We start from the raw sequence: 22163 nt of genomic DNA, 5'->3' as shown, positions 1-22163 counted from the left end.
CATATTCCCAATAAATACAGAATGCAAGTGATAAACCACTGCAGCGCAATTTACCAAACCCGAAAGCATGCAGCATTCCGTGACTGTTTGAATTTAAACACTAGCTGAAGTTAAAAACACTTGTGAAATGCTTTCAGCGAGAACTTACTTGGTTTATAGCAATTTGCAAAACCGATGCAGCCATGTTTTGTTTATTTTTCCGACAGTGAAACATGGATTTTTTTTTAGCCAAAAACAAGTCCTTCTCCCTCATTTTCTGTAAATACTGAATTCATGCTACGCTGGCCCCTAGCGCGCACAATCATGTTATGTGCAAGTAGGGAGACAAACGCCTATGCAAGTGCCCATGTACGCGAGTCTTGACATGTACAAGTTGGCTCTAAACCTCCCGCAGGATTGCACTAAACTCAACGACCCCTTTAAGATATGTAAAACTGTGCTGCTGGTGAAAGACCAACCTTTTTTAAACACTGATGGCAGTAGTTTGATCCTTTCTGACAGGCTGTATTGTGCTCGAGGTACAAAGGGTTAGTGCAGAGGTGAGCAGAGGAGGGCGTGTCACCGTGTGAATGGTAGTGCTGCTCCACCCGATGCTCCTCGCTACAGTGGCAGCACCCGGATAAGGCCACGCAGGGCCCATGGACGGGTGCAGAGCCAGACGCATATTTTGAACGCAAACACCCCACTGAGACAGAGGAACAAGTGTGAAGGCACCCGCGGCAGGACGGGTGTGCGAGAGCTGCCATGGGCTGAGACGTGGCTACTGAGGCCACCCGGAACCCAAAGCTTTGCGGGGTCTGCAACTGTGCAGGGGAAAAAGGTGCAGGAAGGCCACCACCAGTGCTAGCATTAATGTTGCTCTTAATGCTACAGCCACCACCAAAACTGTCACCGAAACTGTGCGCCCTGGCTTCAAGTGAGCTAGAGTGCTGCTGGATGTGCAGGCCGCATTCACAGCGGGAACATAAGCTTACTTTAGGGCTACCAGGCTGCGACTGAGAAAGGGGCTGCTGGGGGAGTTGAGGGTCTGATGCAGGGATCTGGCAGGGAGGAGAAGCAGGCTGGGGGGCCAGAGCAAGCGGCTGCTGAGAGGCACTGTGGAGTGGAGGGGGAGGGACATCTTTCAGCTCCAACACTGGTTTACGGACTTCCATGTAATTGTTCTTTAAAAAAAAAAAAAAAAAAAGGGCTTTTAATAAACAATAAATACAGTGGATCATAAAGCACCATATATTAGTTTCAATGGTCAGTCATATCACTAGCATAAACACTGAAATACATTCTTACATTGTGTGTTAAAAAAAAAAAAAAAAAAAACCTTAAGAATGGCAAGCTAACAAAAGTCTCCTCAGATCATTTTCCATCCTCGCTGTACAAAAAAAGCCAACTTTTTTATACAAAAGAATTTTGTACATTTTCTCCATTTATTGTTACGTTTAACAGCGTGTTAAATGTACAAATCCTGTCATTTGTGTTATCTCTTGCATTATAACAGCAATAGTCATTTTCTCACCAGACTTTCCAGTTCAAGATTACCTAAAAATTACATACAACCTAAAACTGCAGAGCTGAGAGTGGAGATTCTTTCCGTAAATGCTCAACAAACATCTTCTCGTGGAAAACTTAATCTGTTTATATGGCGCATTCTCCACTGAAATTCTTGCGCAAGCTGTTATAGAAAAACTACAACATGACAACAAATGCATTAATAGCAGCACAGTGATGCAGGTTCTAGGTTCAAACCAGAGACTCTGTGTGTGGAGTTTGCACGTTCTCCCCATGCCTGTTTGGGTTTCCTGTGACAGTCCAAAAACATGCAGATTAGGTCAAAAGGCTACTCAAGCTCCTTGTATGGCTTGGAGACAGTGGCACTGACAAAAAGACAGGAGGCTGAACTGGAGTAAGCACAGTTTAAAATCTTCATTGTGAGTGACAATGTTGGACAGGATTAGAAAGGAGTAGATTAGAGGGATGGCACATGTAGACAAAGTGACCGAGGCAAGATTGACACAGTTTTGAGAGATCCAGGGTATATTGGGAAAAGAATGCTGGAGATGGAGGAGTTGCCAGGTAGAAGGAACAGAAGCTTTATGGATGTGGTGAAGGAGGACACGAGGATGGTTGGTGGGACAGATAATGATGATACAGACGGACAATACCCGCTGTGGCAACCCCTAATGGGAACAGCCGAAAGAAGGGGTGTTCAAATGGCTACTCTAAGTTGCCCGTAGGTGTGAGAGTGTGTGTGTTAACCCCGTGATAGACTGACAGCCTGTCTCTCTCAATGTCAGCTGGGATTTGCTCCACTCCAGAAAATGCATTAATATAAACTTGTGGAACTATCCATCCATCCATCCATAATCCTGTGCAGGATCGCAGGCAAGCTGGAGCCTATTCCAGCTGACTATGGGCGAGAGGTGGGATGCACCCTGGACAAGTCCCTCATGCCCGTTTTAGTTATGCTGTCATAGCTAGTTTGGCCAAAGTCCCTGCTTGCACTCAGCGCAAAATGTATACTGTACCTACTTATTCAGGTGACATTGGGCATACCGAACAACCTGTGTTTTCTCTCCCCCCGCCGAGTTACATGTCAATCCTGGGATCGAGGTGCTGACCCCTTCTGCTCCTCAGACCTGCCTGATCTATCCTGATGCCCCATATCTGGTTGGAGTCTCATCACATTGCCCCTGTAGAGGACAGCCCCCATACGGACAGTTGAAAGTCACACTTAAAAGATGCTCTGGACACTTACAGTAATGCTTTTGTGGCTGAGGACTACAGTTGGCTTGCTAACTTTGGGACTGCGGTTGTCATGAACAGTTTTGCACTCAAGTTTCCATTAATGAAGAGAGTTATAACATCAACGAAACTGACTTCATGTTAAAACCGTTAGTCATGTTGTCTAGGCAAGGATGGGTTCCTCGTGTCATCTGGGGGAGCTTTTCCTTGCCACCGTCACCACGGGCTTGCTCATTAGGGATAAAATTGGCTCATTGAGATTCTGTAAAGCTGCTTTGGGACGATGTCTATTGTTAAAAGCGCTATACAAACAAACTTGACAAGTCGTCAGATCATCGCAAGACTGACAGAGACATCGGTCAATTACGAGCAACCTGCATGTCGTTGGACTGTAGGGGGAAACCGGAGGAAACCGACGCAGAGACGGAAAGAACGTACAAACTCCACACAGAAAGGCCCCTGGGTTCAAACCCAGAACCTTCTTGCTGTGAGGCAACACCACCGTGCCACCCTCTTAAGGAACTACGGTTAGAAAATTAAACGACCAATCAGAATCAAGTCAACAGTGCTGTGTAAGCCATGAGACTGTAGAAAACCTCATGCATCACAAACAGATGAACTCCGGCTTCCTTCTGCGATACGACTCGTTGGGTCAGTGCCCTCAAGCAAGCTCACCTGGTGCTGTGTAGACAGGGTTTGCTGAAGGGAAGAGAAGCAGTCGGAGAGTTTCCAAAACCTGTTGTGTGTGCGCGTAAGCCATGGGAAGGAGCTTCCATTACAAACCTCCCTTTCCTTTCCAGAACCTTCCATCATACCTCCTTCCCAAACATCTCACCGATGTTTCACAACTCTTCTCTCTCATGCTTGCCTTGAGAACAGGAACACAACTTAATGATCGCAAACGTTTCTTTAAGGAAGAAGAAGAAGAAAAAAAGGCACCATATTAGCTTCCACCAAAGACTTCCTGCCAAGTAGAAACAGTAAGAGAAAAATATTTAAACCGGAAATTAAACGAGGAAACGTTCAGATCAGATGTGTCCAGTTAACGTAAAGATATTAGCTTACTCATAACCCCTGCGGCTCAATAACGTTAAATTCAAAACGAAAGCCAGTAACTAGAGATTAAATACCTTGTTTAGAGTAACACAAAGAAATATCCGTGAGACATTCACAACATAACAGCGTCTGTAAAGTGTAAAGGCCTTAGCAAGCTACAAAACACACACTGGTGTACCGTGTTGTTTGGCTAGCTTAGCTAGGCTGCTAACTATATTGGCTGCTAACTATATTAGCCACTCACTATATTAGCCACTCTAGCGCGTTCGTGTACAACAGAGTATATAGTTAAACAATATACTGCTATTCAGACAAGCCTTATTTTCGTAACTAATAAAAAATAAAAATATATATTTTTTAAATAAATGCTATTTTACCTCACAAGTCTACAAACGTACCTTCCACCCATTCTCTCTTTCTCGCGCGCGCACAGTGCACTCTAAAAGTCCTCGCGCCAACCGCGTCGTAATAAGGGATCAATCTAGTGCGTCTCCTTGGAAACGCTGCCGTAAACACGCCGGCAGCTGTCGTAAATCATGGCTCAAAGTATGTGGGAGTCTGTAGGGGGAGACCCAAACTGTAAGTTGGAAGCACTCAGATCAGACGTATAGGAGGTCTTTGTTTGGTGTAGCATTAAGATTTCAATTCACTAGTATTTAAAAGGACTGACGATGGCTTTGAGTATTTGAAGAAGAAAGAAACCTTTATAGCGCTGTCGCCTCACAGCAAGAAGGTCCTGGGTTCGAGCCCCAGGGCCGGCGAGGGCCTTTCTGTGTGGAGTTTGCATGTTCTCCCCGTGTCCGCGTGGGTTTCCTCCGGGTGCTCCGGTTTCCCCCACAGTCCAAAGACATGCAGGTTAGGTTAACTGGTGACTCTAAATTGAGCGTAGGTGTGAATGTGAGTGTGAATGGTTGTCTGTGTCTATGTGTCAGCCCTGTGATGACCTGGCGACTTGTCCAGGGTGTACCCCGCCTGTCGCCCGTAGTCAGCTGGGATAGGCTCCAGCTTGCCTGCGACCCTGTAGAAGGATAAAGCGGCTACAGATAATGAGATGAAGAAACCTTTATTTGTCCTCTGCATTTAACCCATCTGAAGCAGTGAACACACACAGAGCAGCCACACTAGAGCGCCCGGGGTTAAGTACTTTGCTCAAGGGCACCTCAGCCCAAGGCCGCCCCACATCAACCTAACCGCATGTCTTTGGATTGTGCGGGAAACCCACAAAGACACGGAGAGAACATGCAAACTCTACACAGAAAGGCCCTCACCGGCCGCTGGGTTCGAACCCGGAACCTTCTTGCTGTGAGGCGACCGTGCTAACCACGACACCGCCCATTTGTTTGCCACACAATTTCTGGAGTTTACACAAAATAGTAAAGAGAAAAGAAAGCACAACTTTATTCATTGCACACTTGTGAAATTCCTCTCTGCATTTCACCCATCTGAAGCAGTGAACACACACATACCCAGAGCAGTGGGCAGCCATGCTAACAGTGCCCGAGGAGCAGTTGGGAGTTTGGTGCCTCGCTCAAGGGCACCTCAGGCCAAGGCCGTCCCATATTAACCTAACCTAACCGCACGTCTTTGGACTGTGGGGAAACCCACGCAGACAACATGCAAACTCCACACAGAAAGGCCCTCGCCGGCTGCTGGGCTCGAACCCAGAATCTTCTTGCTGTGAGAAAAAAATAAACATGCTGTGATTGGCGATTCTGCAGATGAGATACCAGAAGAGAATGGTCAGTGGCGTCTCTTAATGCAAAGAGCATCTTAACTACGAAAGACCGTTCGTTGTGCTGCTAACATCTTTGTGCTACGATGCTTTTGGGAAACTCGCCACGGACAGGCTCGAGCTGACAGCAAGAGCATAGTAACTAACCATTCTTGATGAGCAGGAAAAGCATTTTCAACTGCACAGCATGTTGAACCTTAAAGTAGATGGGCTAAAACAGCCGAAGACCACACTAGTTTCCACTCATGTCAGCCAAGAACAGGAATGTAACATGAGAGCAGGCACAAACTGAACTCAGCTTGCTTTGTGTTAACAGCTCAGGCGGCTGGTGGTGGTGGTGTAACAATGTGGGGAATGTTTTCTTAATGGCAAGTCATACGCTATGACTTTGTTAGCAGTTTTCAACTCAATCACTCTATGGGAAATTTTAGACCAGTGTATTTAACAGCACTCTCCACTACTATCACCAGAGAAGTCCGTGCCACATTAGCATGTTATTTGTATGCACGCTTGTTTTTATCTTAAATAAGAACAAAATCTTAATAAATCCCTGCAGCAAGATTTTATGAGTAGATAAAAGTACATCCATGAGTAGAGATTACGTATTTATTTTGTGCAAATAAGGAATAATTACATTAACATAAAGAAAACACTCATGCACAGGCAAAGGAAAAGGCATCCCAGGGTTTGAAAATCCCACATCTACTCTACAGCCTGGATTCAATCAGAGAGCTGTATTAAATACTACCGTTGTACCCATGTTCTCTCACTTTTTAGAAATACTATGCATTTCAATTTGTTATATTTAAGAAATTCAAGGTCATAATTCTGATTGAATCAAAGCCTATAAAACTAAAAACACCTATAAACAGTTAAATAGATACATATGGTTTAAAAAAAAAAAAAAAAACCCAGTATGGAAAACTTGGTTTTAACCAAAAAAAAAAGTTAAGATGCTAAATCTAATTCATATGATTTATAAAAGATTTGATTAATATGTTACCTAAAAGTGCAGATCCTAAGAAACTGAATTATAACCTGTGTTTCCACAGACAATTTATACTCTACCCCGGGTACGTACTACTTCCAACACAGTGGTGACAACTTACACGGAGTTGCCAGTGAATTTGTTACTAGGCTAGTACACCAACACAGCTAGCAGCTCAGTGTATACACATACATACAGTGTACACTCCGAGGGGCCTGTTTATCAGACATACCAATCTAATAACCAACACACTGGCGACTCAAGAGCGTCATGGTTGACAAAGAAAATAATTTTCCCCATGTGGTGTTTACATGAGCACAGTAGCATTTTACAGTGCCACAACAGTGGCATGAAGCAATCACAAGTTCATTGTGTGCTGTTACATACAGTGATACAACAAAGATAAGAAAAAAAAAGGGATATGACAAGCTGGGGAGAAAAAAAAACAAAACAAAAACCTCTGTAGTCCATTGTCAGGGTCACATACGTGTTCAAATCACGTTTGACAGTCTCTGCACCGTAACAAAATGTATACAGCACGCACACTTGTAAAAAATAGAGCAAAATTAAAAAATATTGCAAATACAAAGAATGTAAGCATACACATCTTTTTTTAATATACAGTTCTACATGATCTTTCACTTGACATTATACCTTGCTACAATATACAAATATTGTACTGTACAATACATACTTCATAATGGACTTGGAAATATGGAGATCCATCGGTATGGTGCGGCAGGGGAAAAAGATTAAAAAGGTACAAGTTCAGGAAAGAAAAAGACAAAACAAAAACCACAAAACTACTTCACACAATTTTCCCACCATGACTCCAAATGTCGTGTTAGACAAGACGTGTACTGTTGGGCATGTGCTTCTTTAGTTTTGTGGTGGAGATAATGTTGACAAGTATTAGAAATCTCACTTGATTCCCCCCCCCATATATATTTAGGCCTAAATTAAATAAAGCAGTAGGACACATTTCCATTTTTAAATAAATTAACTGATCAACCACTTGATCCTGGTCAGGACCATGAAGCCTATCCCGGACACGAGGCAGGAATACACCCTGGATGAGACACCAGTCCATCATAAGGCACCACACACACACGGGGGCAATTTAGGTTTGCTGGTATGTTTCTGTGTGGTAAGAGGAAACCACATTTGTTTTGTAAAAGAGCAGGAAATATTTCAAAATACTTGTTAAGGCGCAAATATACTCCACTTTCCCCACACACATGCTCATGTGCAGCTGCTACCCGACCGGCATCGTTCACATTCTTGCTTGCGTATCTGATGCGCATCTTGTGAATTTAAAGCGGCATCCCAAAAAAAAAAGCCAAAACATCTCTGCCTACGTGGTTTCCAAGTCCAACTGCAATGTTTTGTGATTTCATACAAAGTGATAGTGATATTAAATACATTAACGAGCTCTGTATTTCTTTAAAACTTTGTCAACGGCGTGACGGTCATGAGCTGTGTCTCAAATCAAAAGACCCTCACTATACATTGTTACATTTACTAATCTAGAAAACGAGGAAAGAAAAAAAAAGTGGCACTCAAAATAGACCTTTCGGTAGGTCTAAGAGGTTTTAAAATTTAAAACACTTACTGTAATAGGAAAACCATTAGTGCCAGTAGCATACACAACAACGGCCTAAAATAGTAAATAAAATACGCAGTTTGATATTAGTTGCATTGCATTCATTTCTGAGGATGTGCCCAAGTACACAAGCGATGTGCCAGGATATGTGCAGCGGCAATCTTGCCAACACATACACGCAGTTCACAGCAAGTATATTAAAAATAATAATAATAATAAAAATAATCCTTTAGCTACATTATAGTCCAGTGCAAAACTAAAGAACCCAACATTTGGAGTAAGGGGAATAAATGTGCAAATGTGTTTTTGCTGAATCATTCCTTTGAACTTAAAGCAGACTCAAAGTGAACATTTCAACAGGCCGTTCTGTGTAGACGCTTAACTGCAAATAAAGATATGTGGAGGTAGTAATTAAAAAAAAAAAAAAAAAAAAGATCTGGAATGGGATCACCGAGTAAGCCGTCCAAGGAACCTTTAACATGCAGGGAGACTCTACAGTATTTTTTTTTCTTTGTTTAAAAATAAACATCCTAGTATGAATCCCTAATGCTTGGATTTTATTTAGGAGGGAATGTCACGGGCCAGGTAAATGTCCTCTCTGTTATTATCTGGGTGTCAAAACTAAAAGCTATTGGCTTACCCTCCTTCTCAACAGCCAAAATATACGTACGAACCTTTCTCTTCCCGCTGACTGACACAGCCCCTCTGGAATTATTCATTTCACAGAGCAGAATCCATTCTGCATCATGAAGAGATTAGCAGTAAGATTGGCCACAAATAGTAAAGCAAAAATAAAAAACCTTTAAAAAAACAACCCAACAACAGAGATCTCAAAACCTGGCCCTAATGCTCTAATAAGCGATTTCATGCTCGTTCTCCGTTATGGATCCTCTGGTGCCTCTTGAGCTCACCAGATCTGAAGAAGTTCTTGCCGCACTGGGCGCAGTGAAAGGGCCTCTCGCCCGTGTGGATGCTCTGGTGGCCCTTCAGTCGCTCCAGGCGTGAGAAGCTCTTGTCGCACTGGTTGCAGTGGTAGGGTTTTTCTCCGGTGTGAATCCGCCGGTGCTCTTTCAGGTGACCCGATTCGGAGAAGCTCTTCCCGCACTGGTAGCACTGGTAAGGCCTCTCTCCGGTGTGTGTCCGGTGGTGGCGCTTCAGGTCTCCTGATCTGAAGAAGCTCTTCTCGCACAGCGTGCAGCGGTGAGGCCGTTCTCCCGTGTGGATGCGCTGGTGGCCCCGCAAGTGGCCAGAATCGGAGAAGGTCTTGTCACACTGCGGGCACTTGTAAGGCCGCTCGCCGCTGTGAATGCGGAGATGCCTCTTGAGGTCACCTGATCTGTAGAAGCGCTTGGCGCACTGGGGACACTGGTAAGGTCGCTCGCCCGTGTGCATCCTCTCGTGCTGCTTGAGGTGACCCGAGTCGGAGAAATTCTTGCCGCACTGCAGGCAGTGGTACGGCCGCTCGCCCGTGTGGATCCTCTCGTGCCTTTTGAGATCGCCCGACGTGGGGAAGTTCTTACCGCACTGAAAGCAAGGGAACGGTCTCTCTCCACTGTGGATTCGCTGGTGGCGCTTAATGTCGCTGATTCGGAAATACTTGCCGCAGTCCTGACAGTGGTACGGCCGCTCGGCTGAAGGCTGGCTGCTCGGTTTGGGGGGTGGGCTAGTGAGAGGGGTGTTCAGAGGGGACGTGAGCGAGGCAGTGAGTGAGGTATTTAGAGTGGTGGTGAGAGGGAGAGTTTTAGGATTCGCTCCACCGCAGCACGCTGTGAGACACTCGCCCGTTTGCTGCTGAAGATGCTGAGCTATAAAAGACAACAGAACAAACAATAAGCAACTGATGTGTCTTTTTTTTTTGGGAGGGGGGGCATTTTCAATTAGCATCTCGATTTCTTGACGATAAAAATGTTCAAACTTGAACACATGAAATAAATGTTGTTCAATAGAGAGAACATTACGACCTTTAAAAGTTTTGGGTGTCTAACTCTTTACGGCCAAGTGCCTCCCTGATGATGCATTAAACATTTTTTTTTAAAAACATTAAAAAAAAACTTTACAAACCTTTCCAGACATTAACATGTCCCAAACCTCACTTCATCCATGAGATCAAGCAAATCATTGTACTTTATTGTAATTGGTCCGAATTGCAGAATTTTTAAGCACAAATTGTTCATAAAGTGTTTTTGTTCCTAGGTTTCATAATGTCCCAATCTGCATGTATGCATTGATGTCGAGATTTAAAAAAAATAATAAATTTTTTTTAAACAAATTCAGAAAAAGTACCGCACAAAAAATTTTATATTGTAGATTTACTTTTAATAATCAATTCCCACTCATGACAAATATGAACAAGCATTAAAGTGCTGATGACACGTTTTTGACATCTTTGGCGATGTTTTATAACATAAAAAGTAATTCCCTATGATCCATATATTAATTCACGAAGGCGCCTATTTTACAAGTTATGATAAAAAAAACGCGGCTATTTGGGCAATATTGACGGGGCTGCAGCACCCAGGAGACGAAAGAGGAGGAGGAGCTATATGACGTCAGCGAAAGAACCTTCCTCCTAACTTACCAGTTTGTTGTTGATGCGGCAGGTGTTCAGTTTATCATTATTAGTATTTTTATTAGACATTATTATATATGGTGAAGCAAGTCAGGCGCACTCGTGACAAGTGGGAGTCCTCACCAACATCCGTCCTGTGCTCTGAACACTTCGATTTGGATTGTTTTGACACCCTTCCCAGCTTAAAAGAATCTCTTGGGTGTTCAGTTCAGCACAAACGTGTGCTGCTACCATCAGCAGTGCCTACACAGTGTTGCCAGATTGGGAGGTTTCCCGCCCAGTTGGGCGGTTTCAAGTGCATTTTGGTGGGGTTTGAACATATTTTGGGCTGGAAAACATCAGCAGTATCTGTTGCCAGATACTGCTGACGTTTTCCAGCCCAAAATATGTTCAAAACCCACCAAAATGCACTTGAAACCGCCCAGCTGGGCGGGAAACCTCCCAATCTGGCAACACTGCCAGTATTCCGGAGGGGGTCTACTAGTAGCTATGCCGGATCCAAAGACAGTCCTCCTGTCAGAACATGTGTTGTGAAACGACATAAGATAAAGGTACGTAGAGCTATAGATTCTACATGATAATCATAAATGTAATCATAAAGTCGGCGTGATATCAGTCATGTATTTGCTTGTGAAAGCTTGCGGCTTTCATGTAACTGCCGCCGAGCAACGAGAGGCAAAGGGTAAAGAGGGTAGGGTATCATAGATTCTATTCAGAAGAGATCAACACAATTCTAGACTCCCAGAAGAGGAAGAGCTAGCACTAGAGAGTTCACCGGCGTTTTCATGCGCCATTTCCATTGAGTAGAACCAGAGTAGAACAGCCAGTGAACCGCAGCGTGTTCTCCCGCTGACGTCACAACATGGCCGCGAGCCACGGACCCAGTTTTCTTGCGCTGTGCAATTAAAAGTTGGATATTCGCGTAACAACAGCTTCTTTTCACGTAATTATAACAGAAATCTAACGTTTGCCATGTTGTATAGTTTATTTAAGAAATTGCATAGAGTCATGTTCGTGTCATCAGCCCTTTAAATTCTTATGGCCCTTTTCCACTACCCTTTTTCAGCTCACTTCAGCTCGCTTCAGCTCACTTCAGCCCGACACGGCTCGCGTTTCGACTACCAAAAACCAGCACGACTCAGCTCGTTTCAGCCCTGCTTAGCCCCTAAAACTCGCACCGTTTTGGAGTGGGGCTGAAGCGAGCCAAACCGTGCCGACTGAGGTTGGGGGCGTGAGCAGACACTCCCCTGTGCACTGATTGGTGAGGAGGAGTGTCCTCACATGCCCACACACGCCCCGCGAGCGCGCTGGGATCTGTAAACACCGCAAACCCGGAAGAAGAATAATTACGAATTACGAGAATTTCTGAAGCCTTATGCGCCTCGCCTCATCAATACGCTCTTGCCAGTATCTGTCCGCGTTGTCGGTGACAACAAGCCACAGCACCAAGACCAGCAACACTAACGACACCATGTCCTCCATGTTTATTGTTTACTACCGCTTAAAAGCTCACTGAATCAGTGACATACAGAGCATCGTGGACGAGTTCGCGGAGCGCAAGGCTCGTCGTATGCCCTTCAAATAATGCGCGCAGTAGGCTATTGATGTTTTATTATGAGCCATGTACAGTATCCTAATGTTTTTTTGTTTCTGAGTTACATGTTCGTCTGAAGGAACTAATGTACAAAATAACATAGTTGCACCCCGTAGTGTTGAAATTGGTAAACACAGTGCATTCAGTGAGGTTTGCACCGCCCTCCTTTTATTTCTGACTCTTCCTGTCACCACTCTGAGCGCTCATTCGTATGCCCTTCAAATAATGTGCGCAGTATAGGCTATTGATGTTTTATTATGAGCCATGTACAGTATCCTAATGTTTTTTGTTTCTGAGTTACATGTTCGTTTGAAGGACTTGATGTACTAAATAACATAGTTGCACCCGGTAGTGTTGAAATTGGTAAACACCGCAGTTGCGGACATTTTGTAGCCTAAAATGATGTTATGATAAGCTTTAATAAAGGGCCTGGTCATTTGCCCCGCCCCCGGCCCGGCTCTGACTTGTTCCGCCACTGTCACTGATGTCACTGTTTGCGCTGCTTAACGACATCACGTGACGTCCACCCACTTTCGCTAACTCCACCCAATGTGTCCACCCACTTCCAGCCAGCACGGTTCAGCGCGGTTGTAGTCGAAATGCAACTCCAACAGCCCCGCTCAGCTCGACTCAGCTCGACTCGGCACGGCACGGCTCAGCCGCGTTTGTAGTGGAAAAGCGGCATTAGATCGCTGTAGCAGTAATCTAATCGTGATGGTGATATTTTCTGAGTGGATGTTTATAAATGATGGCTCGTCACTCGTCTAGCAATAAGTACAATCTTAAGCAAAAATTAACTGCTATTCAGCATGAAATCAAATTAGGGTGCTTGGAACGTGTCGTCCTAGTGTTAAAAGGATACGAGCAACATTAACATCAGGTTAAATTACAAGTCGTTGTTTCTGTTCTTCTCCTCAGAGGCACTTGAGGGTGGAAATCGGTTTTCATAAACACATCATGCGTAATGCATCACTGAAAGGTTCGGAGTGAAAAGGCACGTGCAGCCATGACTCACTCGGCCAATTTGTTCATTTCACACATTTAGTCACTGCTTACTCAGTAACTGAGAATTTAATATTAGTTAATGATTAAAATTATTTTAATATTAAAACATTTCTTCCCACTGTTGCCATCTTCGAGACTATCGCTAGATCTGGCGACTTTTTAGACTCCTTTAGCAAACACGAGCCTAGCAACAAACAAACCTAGAAACTCTCGGTGTACGTTTGTGACCGTCTTGAACACAGCTCTTCGGCTCACATCACAGCTGCTGATAGACACGCTGAGAAAGCAGGGTCGCCTGACTCACCATCACTGACTGTGTTGTTCTGCGACCAAATCACTGATCTCATTGTTCACGATGACCAATCATTACCACCATTTCCCCACAACCAATCACCGAATACCACGGTTTGTCCCACCCTCGTACTTCAATTTAAAATCTCTTCGCGAATAGTCACGAGTAATAAAAGCAAGTAGCCGTTTCCTTCACGACTACTCATCGTCACCGCTTCTTTTGGTCTGCGTTCTTGATAGAAAGCATAGTGTAAATGCTTAAAAGTTTAGTTTATGGCGCCATGACCAAAGATGATTTCTTTTTCTAAGAAATATATTATATTAGTATAAAAATGCACAGGTGATTATACAAAATCGTGCATGCTGATAGTCTGAATTTCTCAATAATCACTTCAAGCGACTCAGCAAAATGGCGGCCAATCGCTTTATCACTGCAAGTGAGGAAGAATTACAAAATTATAAAAGAAAATGCTGTTCCTAAAAGCACTAAAGATACTGTGAAGTTTTTGAAATAATTACCTGCGTATTTATACTAAAACAATTAACCGCCTCAGGTTCAGTGAACATCGATAAATAACCACCTCGACTTCATCTCGGTTATTATTCACCCATATTCACGTCACCTTTCATGAATAATTGTCAATTAGTTGCTCTTCTGATAAAACTATTCTAAGTGCAAATTTTACTCTTCATATAACCCAATTTGATTTCAATATTCATAATGAAACTTAAAGGAGAACTGAAGCCAAATTTTTTAATCATCAAAATTCTATTTCTCATTTTATTAAATATAGGAATGCACTTTTGATCGCTATTTTGTCACTGCTATAGCAAGTTATGAGTGTTTGAAATATGCTACGCAATATAAATCAGTCCATATGTCAAAGCAATGGCCGTAAACGAGATTCGTTGAGACCTGTAAGAGACATCGTAGGATGGAAGTAAAACGTACAGCGGAAATCAAAGTGAACGATGCTGTGTCCGAAATCGCTCACTCGTTCACTGCTCCCTATATAGAGGACTATATAGTGAGCTCATTGGTAAAATGAAAAACGCTTTCAGACACTGATATTTACGTCACTACTGTCGCACAATTAAAACGTGCCAGATCAGTCGGCTGGTGGGTTTTCAAAATAATAAAAACACATGCATGCGTTTTTGTGATAAATCCATATTATACTGAGCGTATTGCCCACATTAATCAATACAAAGTACCTGCATCTTTCAGTTCTTTTTAAATCAAGGCTGAATACTTTCTTTGCCACTGCCTTTTATTAAATCAAATTTGAGACTTAATTTGATTTCTTTAATCGTGACCGCAATGCATGATGGGGTGTATCGCTTTGGTTAGTAACCATCGGTTGTACACTACTTTTTGTGATGCACTGTGGGATACTGAGTGCACTATATAGGGTGTAAATAATCCTCACTAAGGTTTCGGACAGCACTACAAAATGCCGTCCTCACTATATAGCGCGATTTCAGACACAGGGCGACATCTGCCAATGTTGTCAAAAGACGCACGCACGCATGCGCTCTCTCCCTTTCGAATGCTGATGTAATCAAGCCGGAAGTTTTGTTTGTTTTGATAGCAATCAGGAAAGTTTGAAAAAAGTAGGCAGTAATCGTCATTTAAACTCGTTTTTGTGCAATATTTCGTTTGGAGAACAGTTTTCAAAATGGCGGCACTGACACCTGGCTGACGTTTGACGTTTCGAAGTCTCGTGAAGATTGCGTGGATAAGTGACGCCTGCTGCGGACCAAACGAACTAAATTCACACGGCTAAAAACCAAATAGGCCGATAAGTCTAATATTTAATTGCGATTAGTTGCCAATACGAGTCACGATATAAGGTTACTAAAACCAGACTGAATAGCATGTTAATTAAGAAATAAAACAAGCTTAAAAATGACTTCAGTTCCCCTTTAAGAGTTGGCAACATTGGTTTCCCTTTCACACTACGAAAAGAGGGGTGTTCACACGGCAACTTTTACTCCGGTGTAGCACCGGGGCTGCCCCAGTAGAGCGTTCACACGGTACAAAGTTATACCGGTGTAGCCCCTGAAAGCTGCTTAAACCGGTGCAAATCTAACCCTGTTCAGGAGGTGGTTTAAGAAATTTACTCCGGAGTAAATCCTAGTTTGCGGGGCAGCACCGATATAAAATGGGACGTCTGAACGCTACAGGGGTAGACTCGCTACGCGTGAGGAGAGTTGATTACATAATTTGCATCCTGGTATTTTGCGCTTCCAAAATGGCGAATATCAACAACAGCAGAACTGCGTGTCTTCCAGTGTTGCCAGATTGGGCGGTTTTAAGTGCATTTTGGCGGATTTGAACATATTTTGGGCTGGAAAACGTCAGCAGTATCTGGCAACACTGGTGTCTTCATCCACGTTGTTTTCCCGGCGCTTGGTGATGCCATGACAACCAGGAAAAGGAAGTACATTTTCACGCATGCGCATATTTCATTTCCGCATTATTACTATCGTATAGCACGGTCGCAAAAACTGCCGTGTGAACGCAAGTGGGGCTGCACCGGTGCGAACACGCTTCTCTCTAGTAAGCAGGTTTGTGACGTGTGAACGCTCCACAAAATTTACACCGGTGTAAGATATATCGCAACAAAATACATCGGTGCAGCATCGATGCACATATGTGCCGTGTGAACACCCCGAAGGAGTTTGATTCGTTTTAATAAAACGCAAGCTTCAGAGACGTACGTGAGGTCACGTGGTACAACGTCAACGCTCATTGGTCACAGAGAATGAGAAAACAGTGACGTAGTGCTTGATTCAAATTGAGTTGGGAAACCAATCATTATAAATATATCAGTCTGCATATAATAATTCCATCACAGCCATCTGTAAAGAACAAAAATACGTTCGTTCTAAAGAAAAAATTTTTAAAGCAGTTGTACCAATTTGAATAAATACATTACACTTTATTGTTGTGCTCCTTTACTGTTAATAGCGAGATCGGAATAGAGCCTCTTCAGATTATTTGAATCATCTGTACCGACTCATGAACCGATTCCTTTGAGATCCCAGTTCACGAGAAAGTTTGCAACACTGATTTAACAAACATCTTCTTAGAAACATCTTTTTAGGATTTTGCTTGCTAGTTTGATCTTTCCAACCCAATGCTTTCATGCAGCTCAGTCTGAAAGCTGTGCAAACTACGCAAAAGCCCGAATCATTAAACCCGCAGCGACTCACCGAAATGGAAGAAATCCTCCACACTCTCGTCTTCCTCTTTGACTTTCACGCCGTGGCCCAGGGGCCGGCCGTAGTGCTGAAACGGCCCAGCACCGCGCAGTCCTGCTGTGGGCAGAAATTTAGTGCTAGAGGAGAGAGCCTGGTTCAGTTTGTTCCCGTAGTCCTAAAAACAAGAGGTGGGAATCATCATTGCTCTAACCGCGTTAGCCAGGGGGGGCTAACTCTCCAGCTAACGCTGCGAGCTACACAAAAACGGACATTTTGTGCAGCTGCGCGAATTCGGGGCACCACCGCGAAGACAAAATATCACTGCAAAAATCACCTCGTCTTATTTTTACTATAATTCGACGATTTTTTCTTCCCGCAAACCGATTTCTACATATTAGCAGTACCCATTCAACCAAATAATAATTGTCTTGTCTATTTGCGTGAGAAGCCTTTTTTTTCTCTCTCCCACTCGTATTCCGAACAAATTCCGCCCTCAATGGTAGACTGATCAGTACTTAACAACCGTTCTATTGGTACAGCGACCGTCAGTATCAACTCCCAACCAATCATAGAGCGCAGAGCATCGGCCGGGAGTCTATTATCCAATCTTATCAAACGAGGCGGGATTTCTTCAGAAGTTGGGTAGGAAAAGAAAAAACTCGCTTGTGCACAATCCACGCTAGCGAACGACTGCCTTGGCTAAGATGGCTAGCTTTGCAAAGCGAGCGCTAACTCGACACGGGAAATCTTTTCGACTACGACATTATCATTACAGAAAAACGTACTATTTTAGCATTTAGACAGTCGCAAAACATATTCACTTACCATATCCACTCTACTCGTCCATTTGTTTAAGTTATCGACGAAATTCATCGGTAACCAGGCGAAGAGGCAGAAATTTGATATTCACCGGAACTCTGTTGTGTTTACTAAGACAGCGCCCAGAGAAAACAAATACAACACTGACCCCTTCTGGTGCGGAGGGGAAATAAACCAGGGTTTATTCACTGACCAGCTACAGTACAGCCACTCAGAAACAAACAGAACATTTTCTTTTCATCCATCCATCCATCCATCCATTATCTCTTTATCCTGTTCTACAGGGTCGCAGGCAAGCTAGAGCCTATCCCAGCTGACTACGGGCGAAAGGCGGGGTACACCCTGGACAAGTCACTACGTTCAGACTGCAACCTGAAACGACCCATATCCGATTTGTTGTGAAATCCGATTTTTTTGTTAGGCCGTTCACATTACCAATTATATGAGACTTGTATGCGATCTCCAATATGAACGGAAAACGACCCAAAAGTGTCCCGCATGCGCAAATTGACACGTAATAAGCACATCTACGTAATACGTAAACAAAAAAAAAAGCGCACTCTTCAAGTTTGCAAGTAAAGCATGGAGATGAGGCGAGACCTGGCGATGTGGTTTTTGTGGCGGCGGCGGAACTCACACAATAATCTGATTAATGTGGGCAGCAGACTAATGAGACCGAAGGTGTCAAATTACTGGAAATTTCCAGAACAATCTTATAATCTTGTAATACAGGATGGTTTAAGTTATAAATCAGTTATAGAAACTGTTTTATTTAATCAGGCTAACAGATCAACATCCAGGTCCCTACCAAATCCACCATTAGCTTGATCAATTCTATAAAAGTCTATTTAAATTCTGAAAACTGTACAAATGTTGTTGTTTTCCACCAAAGAGGCGGGATTAGCCAACGCAGAATAGTGACGTTTGTCTCTTGTTGATGACGTGTAGGTCGCATGAATGCGACCTGTCCGGTCAGACTGCAGTCGCATGTGAAAATAACGGATATGCATCGGAATTAGGACCACATATCCAAGCGGCCTGGGTCGCATGTGAAAAAAATCGGATCTGTGTCGTTCAGATTGTCAATAACAAATCGGATACAGGTCGCATATGGGCAAAAAAATCGGATATGGGTCGTTTCAGGGTGCAGTCTGAACGTAGTCATAGACACAGACAACCATTCACACTCACATTCACACCTACGGTCAATTTAGAGTCACCAGTTAACCTAACCTGCATGTCTTTGGATTGTGGGGGAAACCGGAGCACCTGGAGGAAACCCACATGGACAACATGCAAACTCCGCACAGAAAGGCCCTCGCCGGCCACGGGGCTCGAACCCGGACCTTCTTGCTGTGAGGCGACAGCGCTAACCACCGTGCCGCCCCTTTTCTTTTCATATAAACGTTAAAAATAAAGAACTGAAAACTAACCCAAATTAGCTTAATAGCCATCCTATGATTGGGGCTTCATATTTACAAATATAAACGTAAAAAAGAGACATTTTAAAGACAAAAGACATTTTAAACATACTGTATGTCAAGTGTCACAGCAATCTGTGTGAATATTTTGTATAAGTAACTTAAAACATTAATAAAACCTATGTTTGAAGTCATCTCTCCTCAGCCTAACCAACTATAGCTACACTATACCTTGAAAATATAATCATTTACACATTAATGTCTGAATCCATTTGATCCATCCATCCATTATCTGTAGCCGCTTATCCTGTCTTACAGGGTCGCAGCTGAATATGGGCGAGAGGCACGGTACACCCTGGACAAGTCACCAAGTTATCGCAGGGCTGACACAGAGACAAACAACCATTCACACTCACACCTACGGTCAATTTAGAGCCACCAGTTAACCTAACTTGCATGTCTTTCGACTGTGGGGGAAACCGGAGCACCTGGAGGAAACCCACGCGGACACGGGGAGAACATGCAAACTCCACACAGAAAGGCCCTCATCAGCCGCTGGGCTCGAACCCAAGACCTTCTTGCTGTGAGGCGACAGTGCTAACCTCTATACCACTGTGCTTCCCTACATTTGATCTAATCCTTGAAAAAACCTCTTCCATAAGTCATCCACGATGGGTCATGAAAAATGTTTTATTGCTACAATCAGCCTTGTTAAATGAAAACATTCACCCTGATGAAGTACCTGGAATATTCCACAAGTCACATGTTCAACAGAAAGTTGCATCATCAAATGAATTTCTTGGAAGATAACACGACAAAGAAAATTCCTTTCATTCATTTCCCCAAAGGTTTCTAGACACCTGACCATCACACTCATATGTTGTCTTTCCTCATGCAAACCTTCACAAGCACACAATCATATAGAATGTCTTTGTATGCTGTAGTATGCCCCTGTGGTTTGTCGTGGCTAGAGTGGAAGAACCCGAGCATCCTGTACAGAGTCCTGACCTCAATCCTTTCAAAAACTGAACTCTTTTGGGATGAACTGGAATGCTAACTACACCCCAGGCCTTCTTGTCTGACCACAGCAATGCTGTTCGGGCTGAATGGCAAATCTCTCTCGCCATGCTCCAAAATCTAGTGGAAAGCCTTCCCAGAAGAGTACAAGTTATTATAACAACAAAAAGGCAGATAAATCTTAAGTAGGATGTTGAAAAAGTAAATACAGGTGTGATGTTTGAAGTGTCCACAAACTTTTTGTCATATAGTGGATTATTGACCCACAAGGTCACAACTTTCCTACCCAAATTATAGTCTGAAATAAGTACAGTAAATCACGAATAAATGTCCTCCTGTCATTAGCATGAATGCTAGCTAATAAAATGTTGTCTCATCTCATTATCTCTAGCCACTTTATCCTGTTCTACAGGGTCGCAGGCTTCTGTGCTGAAAAAAACTTAACAATCTTACTTGAAACCTTGTAAAAATGAGATTGAATAGTTGATTTCTGGTTGAAACTGAAATGGGTTCGTTCGACACCAATGCCACGTGACCCAGTTTCATGAAAAATATATATTTGTGCTTGCATTATGTACAACCCCTTCCAAAAAAGTTGGGACACTGTGTAAAACAAAAATAAAAACAGAATGTGAAGATTTGCAAATCATGGAAACCTGATATTTCATTTAAAGTAGTACAAAGACAACATAGCAAATGTTGAAACTCAGAAATGTTATTGTTGTTGTTTTTTTTAAAAAACATATGCTCATTTTGAATTTGATATCAGCAACATGTTTCAAAACAGTTGGGACAGGGGCATGTTTACCACTGTGTTGCATCACCTCTACTTTTAACCACGCCCTGTAAACGTTTGGGAACTGAGGACACCAGTTGCTGTAGTTTTGAAAGAGAAATGTTGTCCCATTCTTGCCTGATCTACAATTTCAGTTACTCAACAGTTTGGGGTCTTCTCTGTTGTATTTTGCGCTTCATAATGCGCCAAATGTTTTAAATGGGAGACAGATCTGGACTGCAGGCAGACCAGTTTAGCACCCGGACTCTTTTACTACAGAGCCATGCAGTTTTAATATGTACAGAAAGCGGTTTGGCATTGTCTTGCTGAAAGAAAGAAGGCTCATCTCATTATCTCTAGCCGCTTTATCCTTCTACAGGGTCGCAGGCAAGCTGGAGCCTATCCCAGCTGACTACGGGCGAAAGGCAGGGTACACCCTGGACAAGTCGCCAGGTCATCACAGGGCTGACACATAGACACAGACAACCATTCACACTCACATTCACACCTACGGTCAATTTAGAGTCACCAGTTAACCTAACCTGCATGTCTTTGGACTGTGGGGGAAACCGGAGCACCCGGAGGAAACCCACGCGGACACGGGGAGAACATGCAAACTCCACACAGAAAGGCCCTCGCCGGCCCCGGGGCTCGAACCCAGGACCTTCTTGCTGTGAGGCGACAGCGCTAACCACTACACCACCGTGCCGCCCAGAAGGAAGGCTTTCCCTGAAAAAGATTTTGTCTGGATGGCAGCATGTTGTGATGCCTTCCCAGATGTACAGTGTCACGTGCCTGTTGCATACTATCATTGCAAATTATCACAGTCTTTTTTTTATTGACAGTTTACACAGCATCCCAAATTTTTTGGAATTGCGATTGTATTATGTGCAGCGAATGATGCTCTGGATTAGAACTGGGAAAAGCACTAAAAGTGTTCAGGACATTGAGTACTGCACAACCATGGTTGGGAGCCTGTGTGTATCCTTCTTGCCAACCCAGCTGACTCAGTTGACCTAGAATCAGTAATTGTACACTTATATGGTAGGTGTAGCTGATAAAATGGCTGTTCAGCGTCTTCTTCTTAGTTTGTAATCTTTAATAGCATGTTTATAATGAAAAAAAAAAGAAAGAACTGAGAATCTGTGGACAATATGTGCCCAGACATACGTTTGGAACCTGTGGTGTACCAAATTGTATGGAACCCTACTGGTGACATCCATAATTAATAAAAATAATCCGTGGCCAGGGCGGCACGGTGGTGTAGTGGTTAGCGCTGTTGCTTCACAGCAAGAAGGTCCTGGGTTCGAGCCCAGCGGTCGACGAGGGCCTTTCTGTGTGGAGTTT

General features: G+C 43.5%; 2 protein-coding genes across 3 annotated transcripts in view; both read right to left on the bottom strand.

Moving 5' to 3' along the window:
- Positions 1 to 4285, bottom strand: part of LOC132884873 (meiosis regulator and mRNA stability factor 1) — a 44256-nt gene extending 39971 nt beyond the window's left edge. The window contains exons 1-3 of one of the 2 annotated variants that reach the window (XM_060918898.1): positions 4194 to 4285; positions 3415 to 3646; positions 459 to 1163 (exon numbers count right to left, since the gene is read on the bottom strand). In XM_060918898.1, coding sequence (XP_060774881.1) covers positions 459 to 1163; positions 3415 to 3552 — 843 coding nt within the window. In that variant the 5' untranslated portion in view covers positions 3553 to 3646; positions 4194 to 4285. Of the gene's footprint in view, positions 1 to 458; positions 1164 to 3414; positions 3647 to 4172 lie in introns of both variants that reach the window. The other variant, XM_060918899.1, reaches the window with a different exon arrangement.
- A 1834-nt stretch (positions 4286 to 6119) lies between these two features.
- LOC132884872 (zinc finger protein 239) lies at positions 6120 to 17702 on the bottom strand. Its single transcript, XM_060918897.1, has 3 exons — positions 17610 to 17702; positions 16797 to 16959; positions 6120 to 9923 (listed from the first exon to the last, which is right to left on the bottom strand). Exons 1-3 carry the CDS (start codon positions 17655 to 17657, stop codon positions 8983 to 8985), a joined length of 1152 nt encoding a protein of 383 aa, XP_060774880.1. The 5' UTR covers positions 17658 to 17702; the 3' UTR covers positions 6120 to 8982.
- Positions 17703 to 22163: the final 4461 nt, after the last annotated feature.

Source organism: Neoarius graeffei, chromosome 4 (assembly GCF_027579695.1).
Source record: "Neoarius graeffei isolate fNeoGra1 chromosome 4, fNeoGra1.pri, whole genome shotgun sequence".
Classification (NCBI taxonomy): domain Eukaryota; kingdom Metazoa; phylum Chordata; class Actinopteri; order Siluriformes; family Ariidae; genus Neoarius; species Neoarius graeffei.
Note: the sequence above shows the minus strand (reverse complement) of the source record. Positions and strands in the feature narration are given on the sequence as shown.